This window comes from Pleurodeles waltl, chromosome 9, assembly GCF_031143425.1.
Source record: "Pleurodeles waltl isolate 20211129_DDA chromosome 9, aPleWal1.hap1.20221129, whole genome shotgun sequence".
Classification (NCBI taxonomy): Eukaryota; Metazoa; Chordata; class Amphibia; order Caudata; family Salamandridae; genus Pleurodeles; species Pleurodeles waltl.
The window spans coordinates 1,010,573,682-1,010,593,659 of NC_090448.1; the positions used below are offsets into that span (position 1 = coordinate 1,010,573,682).

The following is a 19,978-nucleotide window of genomic DNA, read 5'->3' on the forward strand; positions in this document are numbered from 1 at the left end:
ATAGGTACCTGGAAGAGGAACTCAGAGGGTATTGGGAAGTGAGGTCAGAACTCCACATATCTGAGGATATGGTGAAGAGGGGTGAGAGAATCATACCTCCATATGAATTGTGGAACAAACTAGTGGGTCTAGCTCACGAAGGGCATCTAGGAAGGAACCTTAACAAGAGTAGACTCTGAGCATCATATTGGTTTCCCACCATGGATAGGTTAGTGGAAGACGCAGTGAGGGATTGCGTCATTTGTGCTCTGAGCGACAAGACTTACGTTACAAGAAAGGCTCCATTGTCCCCTATTTCTGTCCCACTTAAACCGTGGGACAAGTTGGGATTGGGAATTTTAGGACCCATATCTCAAACAGGTGTCAAAGGCAGATTCATATTTGTGTTGGTGGACGGACTACCACTCACACTGGATGATGTTCAAAATAGTGAATCAGGTGCAATAGACTTCCTAACGGAGGCATTCATGAGCGAAGGCATTCCCAGCACCTTAGTGACCGACAATGGTGTGCAATCCACCTCAGAAGCCATGAGAGAGTTTTTGATGAAGTGTAGTGTACACCATTTTAGAACGGCATTATACAACCCCTGTGCGAATGGTCTAGTTGAGAGAGCCAACCGGATGATTAAGGAGTGTTTGCAAATGGCATCAGCATGGCAGGTATCAGGTGAAATAGCTCTTAAACAGATGTTGTGGTCGTATCATACCACGCCGAACTTAGTTACGGGAAATTCCCCATTCCTCTCACTTAAAGGAAGGCACCCGGGTACCAAGCTTAATCCTAACTGGCTGAAGGGAGGGAAACCACATGCCGTTCAGCGTGAGGAGTCTGCAGCCAATATCAGGCAACACCAAGGGAAATACAGAAGGTGGTATGACTATCGTTTTGGCACCAAGAAGAGACTATAGAGGGTTGGGCAATGGGTTAAAGTTAAGCTTCCCGAACCCACCAGAAGAGATGGCAGCAGGTTTTCCCAACCAAAGAGAATCATTAAGGTGCAAAAGAATGTTGTAACACTGGAAGATGGCAGGGTATGGAGTATGGACAGAATTTCCTGCAGCGAGGAACCAACTGGTAGGCCAAGACAAGAATCTGACGGGAAAACAGAAGATTTGCTGGAACGCCACACCCAGAACAGACTCACCAGGATCACAAAGTGTCCAACAAGGCACAAAGACTTTGTTTTTTAATATTAAGGAAAGGAGATATGTTATAACTTACTGTAATTTATGTATATATACATATAGATTATTGTAACCTGTAGCATAGTTATTCTTATTGGATATCAAAATGTTTTAGCCACTTAATCAGCATATGTATATCTTATGTGCATTATATGGTCTCATACTTGTATTAGTGGTACATTCCGAGGAGCTCCTAAGAATGTTGGGCATTGGAATGCCCTGAAGCTTGCCTTAGAATTTTGGTAAGGTGCTATTTTCGTTCTGGAGTTGGTGAGACGATGTGTGAGGAGTTTCAGGAATAAACTGGTGAATTTTACTGAGCTGCGCTTTGCTCCTTCTTTATTTATGGCGCTAACTCATGGATTACAACAATATCTCTGAACTAATATTTCCGACTTCCTATATTTATCATGTTTGTGTTGTCTATATTACAAGTTGCAAGTGTTTGGCTACTAAAATATGTGAAGTGAATGAAAAGTATTGTTTTATTGCAACCAGTGTGCTTTTTGTGCATTTCCCAGCATTGAAATTAGATATATAACACTGGCAAAAATAATCAAATTACAATGCAATTTAAAAAGGTTTATTTTATTGATTCACATTAGATATACATTTATTCAAAAATGGCATGTAAACTGTAGTGTGTATAAAGATAGCTTTGGATTTTTAAAGTTTCTGAAGGCTTTCTTGTAAAAATTAGGTAGTGCATAAAAGTACTTAGGCAGCATGTGCATTTCACATCACGGTATGCTTTCTCTAGTTGAACCAAAGAAAGATAAATTTACAAATATTGCATTTGCTTTTAACCAATGGTGGTCATTATTCACACCATTTCAGGCAGCATTATAGATGATTTTAAGCAGCACTAGAGACAGCAAGCTTTTTCAAATGATCCATGAATACTTGTAGACTGACATCATCAGTGAGAATTGGTGCTCCAGACTCCTGGAATATGGAAAAGAGAAAAACAAATATTACTATGGCATAATTACACTAAAACTAGATAATTTTAATATTCTCAGTTGTAAATCACAAAACTACACAATACCAAAATGCTAGCTGTTACCTACCTGGGGGAGTCATAGTCAGAGGCTGAGCTAATTCTCGTACCAGTCATAATCCACACATCAGTAAACCTCATTTGTTTCAATAACACTTGTCTGTCAGGACAACAGTTCTAATAAGGAGATAGAGTGCTGTCCCGGCAAAATGCGCCAAACCATGGAGACGTGCTGGAGACCACCAAAAAGAGCATTACTGAAGGTAAGCAACTCTGGCCCTCAGTACAACTTCGGCGGTCTTACAGAAAGACCGCCGAAGCTGCAGGTGCCACTATACTGCCAGTGCTGGGGGTATTTGTGGCTCCCTATTGTGACTTTTCTGCTGGGCCAGCGGAAAAGTCCCATTAACATTGCAGTCGGCTCATAATAGAGCTGGCGCCAATGTTGATGTGCAGCGGGTGCAGCAGCACCCGTCGCACATTTCAATGCCCGAAATTCGGGCAGTGAAATGTGCGATGGGGCTGTGTCTGGGGGCCCGAGTTCCCCTTACCGCCAGCCTTTCCATGGCGGTGTTTACCGCCATGGACAGGGTCGAGGTTGCGGATTATGACCGCCTGGCGGTATAGTGGAGGGGCCGGCGGTATAGCCATGGCTAATGCGCCACATCATAATACACTGGCAGTACACCGCCAGCCTGTTGGCTGTGTAACCGCCAATGTACCGCCAGCCGCCAGGGTCGTAATGAGGCCCTTTGTCTTCTGATGCATACTTCTAATGGCAGATTCCTCAACTTTTGAACAGATTCACGAAGCAGTCCTCCCACCAGGAGGCAGGTACACTATTAGTTATACCAATAAATTCTGAAGCACTGAGTGGGCGAACTGACCTTCCCTCCTCACTTCAGAGTCCAAATAATAATGCTTTGCAAAGGCTCAGAAGGACGCCCAGGTTATCACTTTGCAAAAGTCTAAAACTGACACACCTTTCACCAGGGCAGAAGTGAAGCCTATGCTCTGGTGGAATGAGCATACATACCTTCTGGTGGCATCTTGTGTGCCATGGTGTAGCAGATCTTGATGCACAGAAATATCCACTTTGACAATATCTTTTAATGCTCTGCTGTGCCCTTCGAATAGATCCCAAGAACAGTGGTCATCCTACCAGAATTCAAGTCTTTCATCCTCCTTTGTGGGATGCAGAGGAGGATAGAAAGCTGGATGGGTAATGGACTGGGCTAGGTGGAAGTGGGTAACCACTCTTGGAAGCAAGTCAACCCTGGTTCTCAACGTCAGCTTGTTTAAGAAGAAGTAGTAAATGGAGATTCACAGATAAGGCTTGTAACTCACTAAAAAGTCTGGCTGATGTAATAGTAATGAGAACAACTGTCTTAAAAGTAGTAACCTTTAAAGGACAGCTACACAGCGGATCAAATGAGGAACAAATAAGGAATATAAAATCAAGGTTGCGGTCCCTCAGGTGCATAATAAGTGGAGTAGCCGGAAATTTGTTTGTGAGCCCTATTAAAACCTGACGACAAAAGATAACTATAAAAAGGACAGCTGGCAAACCTAGAAAAGCTGATAATTAATATTCAACAGTGCCCACAGCACAGCCCTGTCGGTCCAGCGAGAGGGCAAATTGTAGAATGTCAGATAAACAGGCTTGAAGAGGATCTTTTGAGTTATCAGATCACCATGTGAAAAATGTGTCCAATCTGCCTGATTTTGTGGATTGTTTCTATGAACATCTCCAGGCATACAAAAGTAGGCCCTGGAGGCTGAGGTGTAGAACCTATGACTGAATGTCTACTCTGTGAGGGTCATGGAACAGAGGGCACAGGGAAATCCGAATGAGGTCTATAAACCACACTCTTTCATGGCCAGTCCACTGGACAACTAGGATTGTTTAGGCACAGTCAAGATGAATCCTCTTCAAAATTAGAGTAATCAAAGGTATGGGAGATAGCACGTAGTAAAGCGGAAAGTTCCACCTCAAGCAAAATGCTTTCCCCAATGTCCCCAGCATCGGACACTGGAGGGCACAAAAGTTCATGCAGTTAGCTTTCCCTTGAGGGGAAATATGTCTATCGGAGAATTTCTTCACAACTGGAAAATGTTATGGACGACCTACAGAAGAAGTCGCCACTCGTGGATAGAAAGGTGACGCTGGCTGAGACTGTCTGCCCGCATGTGGAGCACTCTGGGTAGGTGATTTGCAACTAAGCAAATTTTACAGTCCTGAGCCCAGGGACAGAAATGCATGGATTTTTGGCAGAGAAGATGAAACCCAACCCCTCTTGTTTGTTGATGTACCAAATTCTGGTTGTGTTGTTAATCTAGATCTGAACCAACTGACCGTGAATGGAAGAGTGGAAGGCTTTGAGTGGCAGACGTATTGTCCATAATTCCAACAGATTGATATGTAAACTGTTTCTTTTGGAGACCAGAGGCCTCTGGTCGCTGATTCCTCAGATGGGATTCCCCAGCCTAGGGTGGAGCATCTGTGATCACTTGTCACCGGAAGGAGAGGGTGAAATAGCTTTCTGTATATAAGGTGGCAGTCCACACTCCACTAAGGTAGATCTACTGCAGTAGCGCTGTAGATTTTGTTACAGCTTTGGACATCTCTGTTGTGTTGGAACCACTGTCTGTGGAGACACCACTGGAGGACTCCCGTGTGCTAGCACGCATTAATGACCAACAGAATGCAGGAGACTAGGAGACTGAGCAGGTGTAAGACCATCAGGGTTGGAATGATCACTCCACTGAAACATCAGAATCATAGCCTGATTACCTTGAAGCCATGAGGAGGGAAGACTCTATGTGGTGTCCAGCACTGCCCCCTATGAACAGGATGTGCTGCGAGGGCACTAGATAAGATTTGGGTTTGTTGAGGGAAAAGCCCAGGTCGAACAACAACGTGGTTGCAACATGAAAGTGATGAAAAACCGTCTCTGGAGAGCTGGTCCAGGTAAGGGAATAATGGGATTCCTGTTTGCCTGAGATGGGCTGCAACCGCTGCCATCACCTTTGTGAAGACTCAAGGAGAGGATGTGAGGCCAAACTAAAGTACTGCAAACTGGTGGTTAGACCCAACCGTGAAGTGCAGAATCTCTCTGTGTGACTGCAGGATAGGGATCTGGTAATAGGCATCTTCAAGGTCGACAGACACCATCCAGTCTTCTGTTTCCAGTGCCCATAGAACCTGAGGTAGGAACATCATTTTCAACTTTTCCTTGCTAGAGGAATCGCAGATGGTCTGACGGGAGCATACACGGGTGGGGGTTGTTGTAAGAAAAAAAAAGGGTGTTTGTCAGTACAGTAGGACATACTTCCTCTACACAACTTGCGAAACCCTAGGGTCTGAAGTTATAGCCCTCCAAGCTTGTGGAAAAGAGGATCATCATCCTCCAATGTGCTATTCATGTTAGGGTAAGGCAAAACTATTGCTGTTTGAATGAAAAGCCCTATTGCTGTTTGAATGAAAAGCCACTGTAAAGCCATAAAACGTCCTAAACTGAGGGTAGTCCTTGGGTTGCATCTGGAGACCAAGGTGGCTTTACTGTCTTTGAATCTCTGTACAGATTCTGTTTTAGCATAGAAGAGCCGAGATCTGATGAATGGGAGGTCCATTAGCCTTATCTGTATGCCTGGTGAAAAACCTGAATTTCATACCCAGGCACCATGACATAGGGAGATGGATATCCCCATGGTTCTTGTCACTGAACCCGGTGTCCAGGCCAGATTGTATCAACTGCTTTGTGGCAGCCTGACCATCTTCAATCAGCTCTGTGAAGTGTGTTCGCAGGTCATCTGAAAGAGTGGGGATGACTGCCAGCGCAGAATCTGACAGTGCTTGCACGTATCTAACAAGAAGGCAGAAGGCACTAATAGATTTGAGAGCCATGCACTCTGCTGAAAACATTTCTTGCCAAATTGTTCAGCAGGAACTGAGTGAAGCTCTGATGAGTAGTATGGTATCATGAACATGCTGAAAATGCTGACCATCATATTAATAAATGCAGATGTATCCGTCCCAGAGTTTTGGTAACTCAGGGTATGGTTGATATGGCTGGGGCCTTGGAAAGAGCATCATATATAGCCGCAGGCACTGGATCGTCTGCTTTTCCTTCCAATGGTTCTCGATTAGATGCCAGATGAGGTGATGTCTAAGCTCACGGCTACTTACTGCAGCAGCAAGATTTGTGCCTCTTCTTATGCATCTGATAATAGGATTTTGATAAAGGTGGTGACTTTGGTGTCCTTGAACTTGTCGGGACTTGCAGCTTTAGTGACGGTCTTCTTCCGCCGTGACCATGAACATCTTGGCCTCCTGTTCTTTCAGTGCTTTCGGTTGCATCTTTTGACACAACGCCCAATCGCTGATTAGAGACCAGAGGCAGTTGCCATGAGGGTTCTTCATGGACCATTGTCAGTCACAATCCCAACAAGGTTTGAACCCTGACCGATTAGGAGGCAACATTTCAAAGGAAAACTGCACTTAATTGAGATTTTGAAGAGCAATTGGCAATAATGTCAACATTTCTGAAGAGATAAGGAGAGCTCCAGAAAGTGTTGATGGTACATAAAAATGTAAACTAACATCATCACGCTGATGGAAGTGCTTTAAAGCTTCAGTGCTATGGTGGATCAGGCACCCTTTTCCGGCATGGTAGAGTTTTTGACGAGTTTACGGATTAAGATTGGTACCTGGGATATTCAAAGGTGAGAAATATGAAAATAGACCCATCTATCATAAAACCATCTTTGAGTGGGAGAGTAACCATCAGAAAGGTGCTTCCTGAAGTAAGTTTTCCATTTCCACTACACCTTTAGGTATCTCCCCAGATCTTAAATGTCTACTGTTTACTCAGTCCAAATTAGGCAATTTTCTGCACTGCAGATGCTTTTTATTAAGGAAACAAACAGTCACTTTTCCATTTAATGAATATATCTTCCTGTAGAAGCTTCATTTAAAAAAAAAAAAAAAACGTCCAAAGCAGCAACCATGCAGGAAGAGCACGTCCCATTCGTGGTTGTAGAACTACTCCTACTGCAGCACCTACCTTGCATTTGTGTGCAGGGGCGGCTCCTCCATTAGGGCGGAGGAACGTCGCCCCCCGCCAGCCGCAGAAGCTACAAACCTTTCACCACAAAGGGATAATAACCTAGTTTATTATCCCTTTGCGGTGGAAGGGGCGGGGGCCACGAGGGTGATGAGCACCCGAGGGAAGTGCACTGTGCACTCTCCTCAGAGCGCATGTGTTTGGCCGGCCAAAAACACATGCAGTGTAGGCTATCTCCAGCCCAGCAACCCAGTTGCTAACCTGGACAGAGCCTGCAGAGGCTCCCAATCTGCCTGGTAGTGCCCAGCCACGGTGCTTTCAACCAATCCGGACGCTGTTCTGGACGGCATCAGAATTGGCCGCAGGGCAGGATGGGAGCCTGTGCCTGCCTGCACCCTGAGGAGATGGAGGAGAGGTGCAGTGCGATGGGGAGTGGGTAAGTTTTTATTTTATTTTAATTAATTTTTTGACCCGCTCTCACTTGCTGCAGCCCCCTGCCACCACCTCTGCGCGTGCCACCCCTACCCTCTCCTCAATAAACAATACGAGCTGCTACTGAACGTGTGCCTGCATACCCAGGGTTTAAATGTAAATGTTCCTTTTCAATTATAGTCTCCAGGTTATGGAACAGAGGTACTTTGGACATTTGGAAACTGAACAGCATGTCTGCCTTGCTTTCTGAAGATTGCAAACTAAGAATGCAGCTTCTGCCTCCATGACAACTTGGTAATAGAGATTTGGAATAAAGAGAGACCTGTTTTCATCAACTAACAAACAATGCATTCTTTCATTGTAATGAAAAATTGCTGTCATCTAGGTCTGCAGCTTTGACTGCAAGGCTTCAGTTACAATGTTTTGTTACCTATATTAAGAAACAGCATTGATCAAAATAATGAACAGATGAATACATCGTTGTGCCCTTTGAGAAATATTTAGATCTTTCAATTTTTGCCCTGGGGATGATTCCCTTTTTATTGTAGCTACAAAATTCCAAAATTCTGAACAAAGTGGTTGTCGTTCTGGTACTTACCCCCATGTAAGAAGGATGTAAGATAACTACTTATCTGAGATCGGGGCTGAATGATACTTGCCATAATTCAAGCTGTGTTTTTCACATACCAAGTATAGCTAATAGACTTCAACAGTTCACTTTTAAGTGTCTGGTCTCCCTACACATAATTATGATTTTCACGACACACTATACAGTGTTACATAGTGTGAACTATAGCTGCAATGCAGTCACTTCAATCATTTCCTAGGCCAACCAAAGCGCTGTTCATTTGTACCTCACTAGAGGTTTTACGCCTCAAAGGGGCCATCCAATAAACAGAAGAAAACAGTTCCTTTTAACCTGCTCTGCATCTCTAAGAATCATCAACAATAAGCTTGCAGAATGGTTCTTTGACTGATGATGTCTATTTGGGTTTTGAGACATACTATGACATCATTAATTCACTAGATGGCCCCCCTTCAACATAAGACTGATCTGAACGCCTATTTATTCCTTTCACGCTCCATTTCACTCGTTGTAAAACATTAAGTCATATAAAAAAAGAGATTGTATGATTTCTGAACTTGAACAGTAATAATAGTAGTGCAGTGAAACCCCTTATTTCCCTGTGCCCTAAACAACAAGTCAATCTCTCTGCAGTTGATTACATTTTATGATTAATCTGTTCAATGATCCACAAACACAGAAAGACCCTCACTCCTCTGGTTTGCCAAAAACATATGAGGAAAGAAAAGTCTTCAGATGGATAAGAAACAAATAGAGACAATCTCCCTCAGCTTCCAACTATCCCTGCTCCGGACCGCCATGTGAAACTACAAAAACATTTTTATGCTTCCAAGTCCAAATATATGAAAATGAGTTACTTACCTGTAACTTTAGTTCTCCAGTATTGGAATATTTCATAGATTCACATGCTTGAATCATTCCCCTTCGTCGACATGGGAGCCCCCGGTATATTTAATTAAGTAGTATTAACATAGGTTTAAACCTAAAGGCCCTTAGGTCTCTCAGTTTAGCACTCTATCAGAGTCATTTTAAGAAAAAAAGGACCAAACTTCAGGGTCCACTAATCAAGCGACACAACCCTTAAACACCTTCCAGAGATAAGCTCCAGCACCTCAGATTTCCTAAGCACAAGTGGGTTTAGGATATAAAAGAGAAAAGAGAGGGGAAGGTGAGCTTCTTCGGTGAGGTAGGCGGTCCCATGTGAATCAATGAAAGATTCCAATACTGGAGAACTAAAGTTACAGGTTAATAACGAATTTTCTTACTCCAGTATTGGAACTTTTATAGATTCACATGCTTGAATCAGAGTAGTAAGCAGTATTGATGCACATTGTATTACGCATCTATCTTGTTCAATATATACAATAATTGCATGTTTAAATACACATATACATAATCAAAAATTCTAAACATGGGCACAACTATAATGAGAATTTAGCATGTATTTCAAACTTTTTTTTATAGGCAATGTGCATACCTGAAATTAGGATGGTGGGTTGAAAGATATAGCTCACCTTTACTGGAAAAGATTCCTGAGGACTGCTTCGCCCACCGCTACCTCTCCATGAGATAATGCCTCCAAGCAGTATTGTCTTGTAAAAGTATGTCAGCTCTTCCAAGTTGCTGCCCTACAAATGTCTTGAAGCGGTACACCTGGAAACAGCACTGCTGAAGAGGAAACTGCTTGCGTTGAATGTGCACAGACCGAGGTTTGCAGTGGCTTACCCGCCGCCTGATGGCAAAATTGAATTGTTGATGAGATCCATCTAGCAATGTTCTGCTTAGAGAGCGGCTGACCCTGTCTGGGAGTGCTGAAAGCCACAAATAGTTGGTTGGTTTTGCTAAATGCTTTAGTCCTGTTCAGATAGAATTTAATACATCTTTAAATATCTAAAGAGTGTAATGCCTTCTCCGCTGGAGTGTAGGATTTGGAAAGAATGCCCTGAAAACTAAGGGCTCATTCAAATGAAAATCCGAGGGGACCTTTGGAAAGAAACGTGGATTTGGCCCAAGATTATTCTTTTTTATTTAATCTGTAAAAATGGATCCTGTATGGAAAGTGCTTGTATCTCACTGACACGCCTTGTGATAAGGAGGGCAACTTTCCAGGAAAGGAATTTCATAGAAGCTCTATGGATTGACTTAAATGGCTGCTTCATGAGTTGCGCGAGAACAATATTTAAATTCCAGGAGGGAGGAGAAGGTCTGAATGGTGGAAAAACTCTGAAAAGCCCTTTTAGAAATTGCTTAATCCACCTAGAGGACCATAACGAAGGTGAAGAGTCTGACCGTCTATAAGGCGGAACCGCAGCCAGGAGAACCTTTATGGAGGAATGTGCAAGCCCTGAGTGCGCTAAATGTAGCAAACGAGGCAATATCTGTTCCGGTGATGAAGAAAGAGGATCACTTTGTTGCTGATGACACCACAAATAAAATCTTTTCCACTTACATGAGTAAGTCTTATTGGTGCTAATTGCTCTGGCTTTGGACAGTATATCTCTGCACTCCTGCGGAATGTTTAGGTGTGCAAACTCAAGGTGCTCAGGAGCCATGCTAATAACTACATTGATTGGGGATTCGGATGTAAGATTTGTTTGTTTTTCATTGTTAGCAGATGCAGAGATATTCTCAGTGAGATGCAAGACTTCACTGGCAGGAGAAGAAGCTCAGTAAAGCAATGTTGACGAGGCCAGTACGGGGCTAGTAATATTAGCATGCATGGTTCTCTCTTCATCTTCGTTAGGACTCTTGGGATCAAGGGAATCGGTGGAAAAAGCGTATGCAAAGATTCCTGACCATGCTATTGAAAATGCATTACCGCATGATTCCCTCTGGTGATGCCAACTTGCTTAGCATTGCCATTTGGTGTTTGACTGGCTAAGGTAGAGGTTGGGTGATCCCCACTGAGAAAAAATGTGGTTGAACGTGGACTGGTCTAGTTCCGATTCGTGACATACTGATTTTTGCCCACTGAGCGAGTCTGCTATTCTGTTCTGGAAGCCTGGAAGGTGAACTGCTGTGAGGAGAATGCCATGCTGTACTGCCCTTTCCAAATCTCCTGAGCTTCCCTGGAGAGAGGAAGAGATCTTGTGCCTCCCTGTAGGTTGAGGTAATGCATTGTAGTGGTGTTGCCTGTTCTTTTTACCACTTCTGAATCAGCAATCTTTGGGAGGAAAGCCTGTAAATCTAGGTGGACTGCTTTCAGATCTAGCAGATTAATGTGCATTGTTTGCAACTCCAGTGGCCATTTGCCACTTATTTGTAGGTATTACAAAACCGCTCTCCAACCCTCCAGAGAGGTATCTGTGGTGATTGTCCACCGGGCTTGGCGATCAAGAAAAGATAGACCGGTAGAAAGATGATGTTCCTCAGACCACCACACCAGAGCCCTGGTGATTGCTGGAGTAATTTTGTATCTGATCTTCTAAGCTTCCTGAAACCTGGAGCCATTGCAGATTGATCTGCTCTTGCAGGGGGCACATTTTGAGTCTGTAGAGAGGAACTAGAGGTATGCATAAAGACATCCCCAATAAGGACTTGTAATGGTGTACTGAAATGTATTCTTTTCTTTGTATTGACTTTGCCAGAGATAGCAGTTTCTGTTGTCTTTCTACAGAGGGGCAGGCCATGGTGGATTGAGTGTCCAGGTTTGCCCCTAGGAAAGTGATCGTGCACGATGCTTGATGTTTGGATTTCTCCTAGTTGATAGTCAGGCCTAAGCTGTTGAGTAAGGCAATTCACTTTCTTGTTGACCTGCGTGCTGCCGAATAGGTGTCTGCTTTTATCAGCCAGTCGTCTAAATATGAGAATACTTGATGTTTTCTTCTCCTAAGAAAGGCTGCAATAGGAGCTAGGCACTTCATGACTATTCTGGGAGTTGATTTTAGACCAAAGGGAAGGACTCGAAATTGAAAAGGGCTTCCGGCTACCGTGAATCTCAGGTACTGTCTGTGAACTGGGTAAAGTGGGATGTGGAAATACGCATCCTTTAGGTCTAGGATAGGCAAAGTCTCTCCTGGTTCAACCGAAAAAGGACTCCTGCAGGGTGATCATGCGGAACAACTGTTTTCTCACTTAGGTGTTTCATTTTCTGAGATCGAGGATCGGTCTCCAGTCTTTCCACTTTTTGCGAATGAGGAAGAATCTGGATTAAAAACCTTTTCCTCGCTGAAAGGGAGGCACCCTTTCTATTGCGCCCTTGAGGAGCATCTTGTTGATCTCTCTCTTGAGTTGTTCTGGATACTTCGGGGACGTTCTGTGAGGAGGATTGGGAGGAGCCAGTTGGACAAACTCTAGTGTGTGTCCACACTTTATCAGCTGTAAGACACACTTGTCCGATGTAATGGTTTGCCATTGCTGGAGAAACAAAGGTATTTTTCCGCCTAGAATTGTGGACATATGGTTGAGGGTGGCCAGAGCCCTGTACACATCATGCTCTGCGAGCCAAGTCTTTAGTTGGACGAGCTGACTGTCCCCCGATGGCAGACCTACTGTACACCGCTTGTGGCGGCTGTCTTTGGGTGCAATGTTGAAGAAATTGCTGAGAGGAGGAAACATTGCTGATAGCCTCCTCTATATGAAGGCATTCCACACCCTCCCATGGCTCAAAAGGAAGGCTTCCGAAACTGGAATGTATCCAAAGATTTTGCTGTGTCAGTGTTGGATTTAAGCAACTGCAATGCCTCATTAATATGCTTGCCAAACAGCGCCTGACCATCAAAAGGAAGCTCTAGTATCTTATTCTGCACTTCCGAATGGAATGATGTGGCCTTCAGCCAACCTCGTCTTCGAAGGACAGCCGCACCTGCAAGCTGACGAAACGCAGTAGTGGCTATGTCCATTGCACAAACTATTATCTCCGCCGATGTGCGTTCTCCCTCATGCAATGTCTTTCTAGCCTCCGATTTAATGTTCCCCGGCAACTGATCAAGATATGGGGCAATGTCAGCCCATAATTGCCTATCATATTTGGCTAACACTGCCAGGGAGTTAGCCGCTCTTGTAGTGAGACTAATCGTCTGGCCTCTTTGTCCAGAGGTGCGGAAATTGGAGCAGAGGGATTTTTGGATCTTCTCTGGGCTGCTTGTGTTACTACCGAATCTGGATGGGGGTGACCAGCCAAGCATGCTGGGGCATCTTCCGGTGCTTTGTACTTCTTATCCAAGCGATGAAGTACTGCTGTGACTGTAGCAGGGTTTCGCATAACCTTCCAAACCTTCTCCCATATGTAACTGACCAGTGGCATGGAGCGTACTGACTTCTGAAATGGTTCTTTAAAATCATAAAAAACTGTCAATTAGCTTGGATCGCACTGCTCATTCCATAAGATTATGAAATTCTCTGATGTCATCTAGAGATGAATCTACTTTTGGATGTGAAGGAGAAGGAGGAGCTGGAATAATATACTCATCCCACTCCGACTGGTTGTCGAGGAGCTCACCTTCCTCTTGTTCGCCCTCCGATATGTCAATCTCATGTGGTAGGGTCATTTCTGACATGGGGTGGCTACTCTTGAAACAGGCGATGAAGGAGATTGAGGTTGCACATGTTCTGTAGCAGGAAAGTGCCTACTGTAGTCGGTTAGCATCGCTCTGAGGTCAGATAATAATGAGCCTGGCATATACAAATCCTCCTGATATTGTTGATCACTTCCGCAATACTGTGGATCATAAGTTGCGTCGTACTCCTCATCGTCATCCTGATAATTTATGTTCAACTGTGAGGGGCTGTGTGCTGTCCCAAATGGACCCTCCTCATCCGAGTCGTCATCGCCCTCCAAAAGATGTACTGGAATTAGGAGAAGTATGCTCTGGAGTAATTCTTGCTGTTTCCTGACTTCTGCAGATTTTTGCCCTCATTGACTGGGTCGTCGCCAAGATCGACGACGGAGTCATAGACGCCTTCGTCGACAGTGTAGTCTGAGAAGTCGTCGATGTTGTCCGCATGGAAATCTTAACCGTCAACGGCTTTGAGGTGGTAGCTACCGTGGACGATGAAGACGCCAATGAGGAGACCGTGGTTACTGTCATAGACGATGAGGACATGTAGGTCTTCATCGACGATGACGTCGTCGACTTTGTCCTCGTTGACAGTGGAAGACTTGTCGACGATGTTGTCATCGGAGCGCCGTCTACGGTATTAATCTAGAAACCGTTGTTGATGGTGGAATGGCATCACCGCTTCCGTCGTCCATGAGGATGTCGTCAGCGGTATAGTTTTGGCCAATGGCCTGTCAACTGTAGGAGCAGAGGAAGGCCTTTTAAATGGTTCAGCAGACTTAGATGGAGGCACAGATGATGATTTTCTAGGCCTTTCAGAACTGCTGACATATCCTCTTTCCCCTTTTGTGGAGAATTTGTGAGGTGATGAAGAAGGGCTGCGGCCTTTGTAAGACCCTTCAGTGGTCTTTTTGTAGGCCTTTCTTGGCTGCACTGAGGAAGATCTTGAATGAGATATAGGTCTCTTAGATTACTTTCTGGAAGATTTGTAAGAATTATTGCTGTCTGAATCAGAGACTGGGTTGTCTCTAGATTTTAGTTTCTGCAGCCATATTAATAATCTGCTCTCTCTATCTTTCAGGAAGAGAAGGTGCGACATACCTTGCAGTCCTTGGCAGAGTGGTCTGGGTAAAGGCAGTATATGCAGTCCTAATGAGGGTATTCAGAGTGTAATCTCTTTTTCCCCACAGGTCTTGCAGGATCTGAACAAACCCTTCTTTTCCTCGTCAGACATGTTGTAGGCTTTATCAGCAATCAGTCATGAATATGTTTTGAAGACTGTAACCTTGAAGTTGTGCCAAAAGATGTGAAGAACAGCAGAGTTCTGAGGAGACTCCCTAGTACGACGTGTGGCAGAAAATCTGAGGTGCTAGAGCTTCTCTCAGGAAGGTTCTAGAGGGTGGTGTCATCTGGTTGGTGGACTCTGAAGTTTCGTCCTTTTTCTTAAAATTACTCTGATAGAGTACTAAACTGTGAGGCCTAAGGGCCTTTAGGTTTAAACCTATGTTAATGCTACTTAATTAAATATACCGGGGGCTCCCATCTCGTCGACGGGGAATGATTCAAGCACGTGAATCTATGAAAGTTCCAATACTGGAGTAATCTGCGGTAAGAAGTAGCCATCCAAAGAACAAGTAATTACCTTTGGTAACATTCTTTATGGTGGATACTCTATATAACTGCAGATTCTTTACTGCCATCCTACCTGCCCATTCTGTAGAGTGACATCTTTTTAACATCGAAAAATGGTCCCAAATTTGTATTTAGCAAACTGTTACCAACAATTATTATGCTACCTGTTTGAGAGCACGGAAAGGAAACAGGCAAGAAACTGACGTCAGCGAGCAGAGGTGGCAATCATATGTGGCTCTGCTCTGTATCTTGCTGGGTGGCATGAAGGCATCATGGAGCTGCACGACTGCCATCTAGTGGTGCGGAGAAGCACTGATGTAAAATTCTCAGGATCCTGTCTGGCACATTTGTGACATTCTAGGATGAGGAATATAAGTTTTAGATAGCTTATCTACTAAAAAAAATAGTGTTACCGAAGGTAAGTAACTTCTTTGTTTTGATTAAGAGTCCTGCGTTATTGGAGCTTTTATATCAGAGCAATAAAAAACATTACCCTGAGATAGAAAAATAATGCTAATTACAAGCTTCCCCATGAAATTCAGGTTCAAAATTAGAGTACTAATATCCAGTTGCAAAATACTGGTCACAAACTACGACCAGTACAGATCTTGAAGAACAAATCTATGTACTAACAGGTCGATTCTTAAAATCCAAATCATAGTGAGTCGGAACCAAACCTACTCCATGCATATTAATGAGATAGACTGTAAACGGTAACTCACTATGATGAAGGCCACCACAGGAATGGTGGCCTGCTGGAGGGGTCAGAAAAATGTCATGCCTGTGATTGCTTTTTAATAGTTATATTTTTTACATTTTATAATGTAGCCCGATTTCCTTAAAGGAAATGGGACGGTGTAAAAAATTAAATACAAAAATAAATAATATAGACAAAAAAGCCTATTTGAGGAGGGAGTAGGGAGGTGGTCCACAGCCTCCTGCTAAGCAATTTTTTTTACATTCCCAAAGGGGATGGAGTCCCAAAGGGACATCTTTTTTTACGAAGGTTACCACCTCCTTTGAGGTGTCAGTGAATATCAATGTTTTGCGACCAGAGTTCAGTTGCAAAACATAGATAAATTAGACTCAGCATTTGGAAGGTATGCTTACAACACACCCATTTCAGGTACCCAATCGGTATCCATTAAGAATCTGATTTTAAGAGTCAGAAAAGTTTTATGACTTGTAAAATGAGATTAATACATTAGAAAAATCATTTTAACAATTACAAAAGCTGAATCAGAGCATTTGCAACCATTAAAATACTTCATACTAGCTAGCTGTTGACACTTGTGTGAACCTCAACAATTTCAGTAGCTCTACCGTCATCAGGAAGTGGTCCAAAGGAAAACAGAACTCTCAACCTGTGAAGATGGACAGCGACCACCGACAACACTTTTGTAAATACATGAAGGGAACCGGTGAGGCTGAAGGAGAACAAACTGTAAATGCTCATGGCCCACCATGAACTGCAGGTTACACCTGTAGGACTCCAGGGCGGACATATGGAAATATGTATTACACAAATCCCAGACAATATGCAGTCTCCTGGGTCTAGTGCAAAGATGTTCAGACCCAAAATGAGCATCTTGAATTTGCCCCTCAGCAGGAAGGGATCGAAAATACAAGATAGACCAAAGGCCCCTTTCCTTTTTCGAACAACTAAATAGCTAAAAAGAAACACTGCCGCTGTCTTTTTCCAAGTCCAATACCCTCTCATGAACAGGTACTATGTTGAAATTTGTTTCGGTGCGCGAGGGATAAAGGGTGAAGAGGAGAAAAAAAAACGTATGGAGTAACCTGTTTGACCAATTCGCAAGAGCAATGTGTCAGCTGTGATGACTCATCAACCTGAGAGGAACTGCTGAATCTGGCCCACCACTGTCTGGGCATGTGCTGCTGAGGGCAAATTAAACTGGTGTGTTGGCTGCTACAGCTGGGAAAGAGCAGGTGGGAGTCTGGTGCCACTGCTGGCCCACGTTTTGTCTGCTGGATCCGTATCAGCGGCTCCGAAAGGACTCCCCGCCATTTGGCTTCCCTGGATACTGGGTGGAGCTGTCACCTGTACAACTTGCTGGGAAGGCTGTATTTGCCCTCTGTAATAGCGCCTACATTTCACAAACGGGTGCAGACATTTTTTGGTAGGTGTCAATAGCCCCAAAAAATGTGCATGTTGCTCTGCTTTCTTTAAGGCGTTCCAAAGCGGGATCTGTCTTATCCCCGAAGAAAATAGAACCATTCAAGGGTATGCCCATTAGCAAAGTCTGCACACTGCCAGAGAATATTGTAGACCTCATCCAGGCATGTCATCCAAGGCCAACAATGATACCGACCGTCCTGCCTATGCAATCTGTGGTATCCAAACCAGCAAATATAACTAACTTTGCTGTGCCCTGCCCATCATGTATTATCTGATTCAGAGTGGCCCCAAGATCCTCCGAGACGAACAGCAAGATTTCGTTAACCATGTCCCAAAGAGCATGCATGTATGAATTGACCTACCAGACAGAATGGATTTACAGGTCATAGTGCCAAGCTGGCAGAGTAAAACTTGCTTGCCAAAAACATCAATCCTTTAAGATTCTCTATCAAGTGGATTGGTCGAAAAAGAGTTAGGAGTTTAAAATAAGATTCTTGGAGTGGGGTGCTTAATGAGAAAATCTGCTAGTTTATGAAGTCTAGACACCTACCTTCTAACAGGTGGGCAAGAACATGGTTTCGACTGGGTAGCCATGAGAGTATCTATGCATCACTAAATATGAGCAAGGGCTCAGATGTTTCCAGCACAAGCTGTAGAATTTCCACCAAAACGTTTTAGTCTCAATGGATAACAGCTCTAATTCTAGCACCACAACTGCCCTCCGAACCACCACTGCAAAAGAAACACTTATAATGTTCCTGGCTCATGTGGTGATTCAAGCTCTGTCTCAGAGGAGATAACAAGCCCACTTGCATTTTGTAAATTACGGCATAAGGCATCATCACTGCACTGAGGGGGGAAGGGAGCAAACACCCTCTTCACCATCTTCATCATATCCTGGGGTGCACCTTGCTCCGGCAAAAAGTCAGAATCAGAGCCAAAAAGAGAATAGAATGGAGACTATGCTGATAGCTGCAAGGTGGCAGAGGCACAGGGTTAGAATCAGGGTGTATGACAGGAGGTTGCGCTTTTGTAAACTCGGGGCAAGAAATTGGTCGAGCTAGTGCAGGCATCAGTTAGGGATCCGACATGGGTGTCAGCACCAGTTCATCCATAGATGCCATTAGGGGTACCCAGTGTGGATCTTGGGGCTGGAGTGAAATTCTGTTCCAGAGTCGGTATAAAACTGGTAATATATCCTAAGGTAACAGATATGAGGGGGAGGAACCTGCTGCACTGGTGGTAACCTGATTACAGGCCGTTACGGTTCCAAGTGAAGTCCAAATGCACGCCAGAGAGAACTGAAGCACAGTGAAAATTTACAGCATGGTCTCTTTGAAGGTTTGGATCTGCTGGCAACAAACTTGTGGTATGCTGGGACCAACTAAGGAATTGTCTATGTGGCCAATGGAGTGGGGCTGACAGCTTGACACCCTTGTGCCTTTGTTTCGAGTATGAGTTGTGTCCCGCTACACTTCTTATGCTTGCATTTGGACTTGGAACTCAATTTACTGGAATGATCTGAGCTGAACATGGGGCGGTCCGGGAACGTTTCAGTGATGGGACTGCGACTTAGAAAGAGCTGCACACACCCTGCAACAGCTTCTGATGCTCAGCGGCATACAACTGTGCCTCCCCGTCAACACAGCTACTGGGTGTATTAGAGTACGTTTATCACACAACCTTGTAAAGTGTCCTGAGCCCAAGCACCGAAGGCATACCTTATGAGGGTCTGTGACTGACATCTATTTCCTGAAGTTGTGAAACTTGAATTCTGTTGTCTTTGGTAGGGCTTTTATTCCCTAGCACACTGTGAAAAAACACGTCTGGAAAGGAGCTCCAGAACTGTGTCAGAAGCAGTGGAAAGAAAGCAACGGACATCAGAATACATAGGTGATTATTGTATGCGCCTCTGCTCCTCCGTTACTTCTGAGGAAGCTTGACACCACACAGAGGCACGCAGGACTTTTACAAAATTCTCTGGGCCCAGTCCCGCACCCTGCGGATATTTTAAGGTAAGGAATATGTAGTAGGAAGTATCCAGCAGAACTAGGGCTCCAGAATCCTACACCTGGGATAGACTTTTCAAATATGCATGACCATCAATGAAAATGTAAAGCTCAGTATTAAAGTGGGTACCAGAAAACGAAACTGTAAAAAGGACTTCGGCTTTGGTACTGCTGCAGCAAAGGAAAGAACACTCTTATCTTGTCCCAGAAAGTTGTGCAACACCTTGGATGTTACTTTCTTGTTCTGGGCCAAAAAGATACAGTCAACTTCAGTAGGTATGTGGTCTCAGTAACATCTCTCTGTTTTGTACATCAGTAGAAACATGGAACCTGAATTTTTAAGTTTCCTTTTCTGCATATGGCTGAGTCTTAGAGGATCTCAGATTATTCTCTGTACAGTGGGGATGGGAATAACAAGATGGTGGGGT

At 44.1% G+C, this 19,978-nt stretch overlaps 1 protein-coding gene across 1 annotated transcript in view; it reads right to left on the reverse strand.

Moving 5' to 3' along the window:
* Positions 1–1,754: 1,754 nt before the first annotated feature.
* SEC23A (SEC23 homolog A, COPII coat complex component) overlaps positions 1,755–19,978 on the reverse strand; it is a 754,311-nt gene continuing 736,087 nt past the window's right edge. The window contains exon 20 of the mRNA XM_069208610.1: positions 1,755–2,132. Within this exon, the coding sequence (XP_069064711.1) occupies positions 2,043–2,132 (90 nt within the window). The 3' untranslated portion in view covers positions 1,755–2,042. The remainder of the gene's footprint in view (positions 2,133–19,978) is intronic.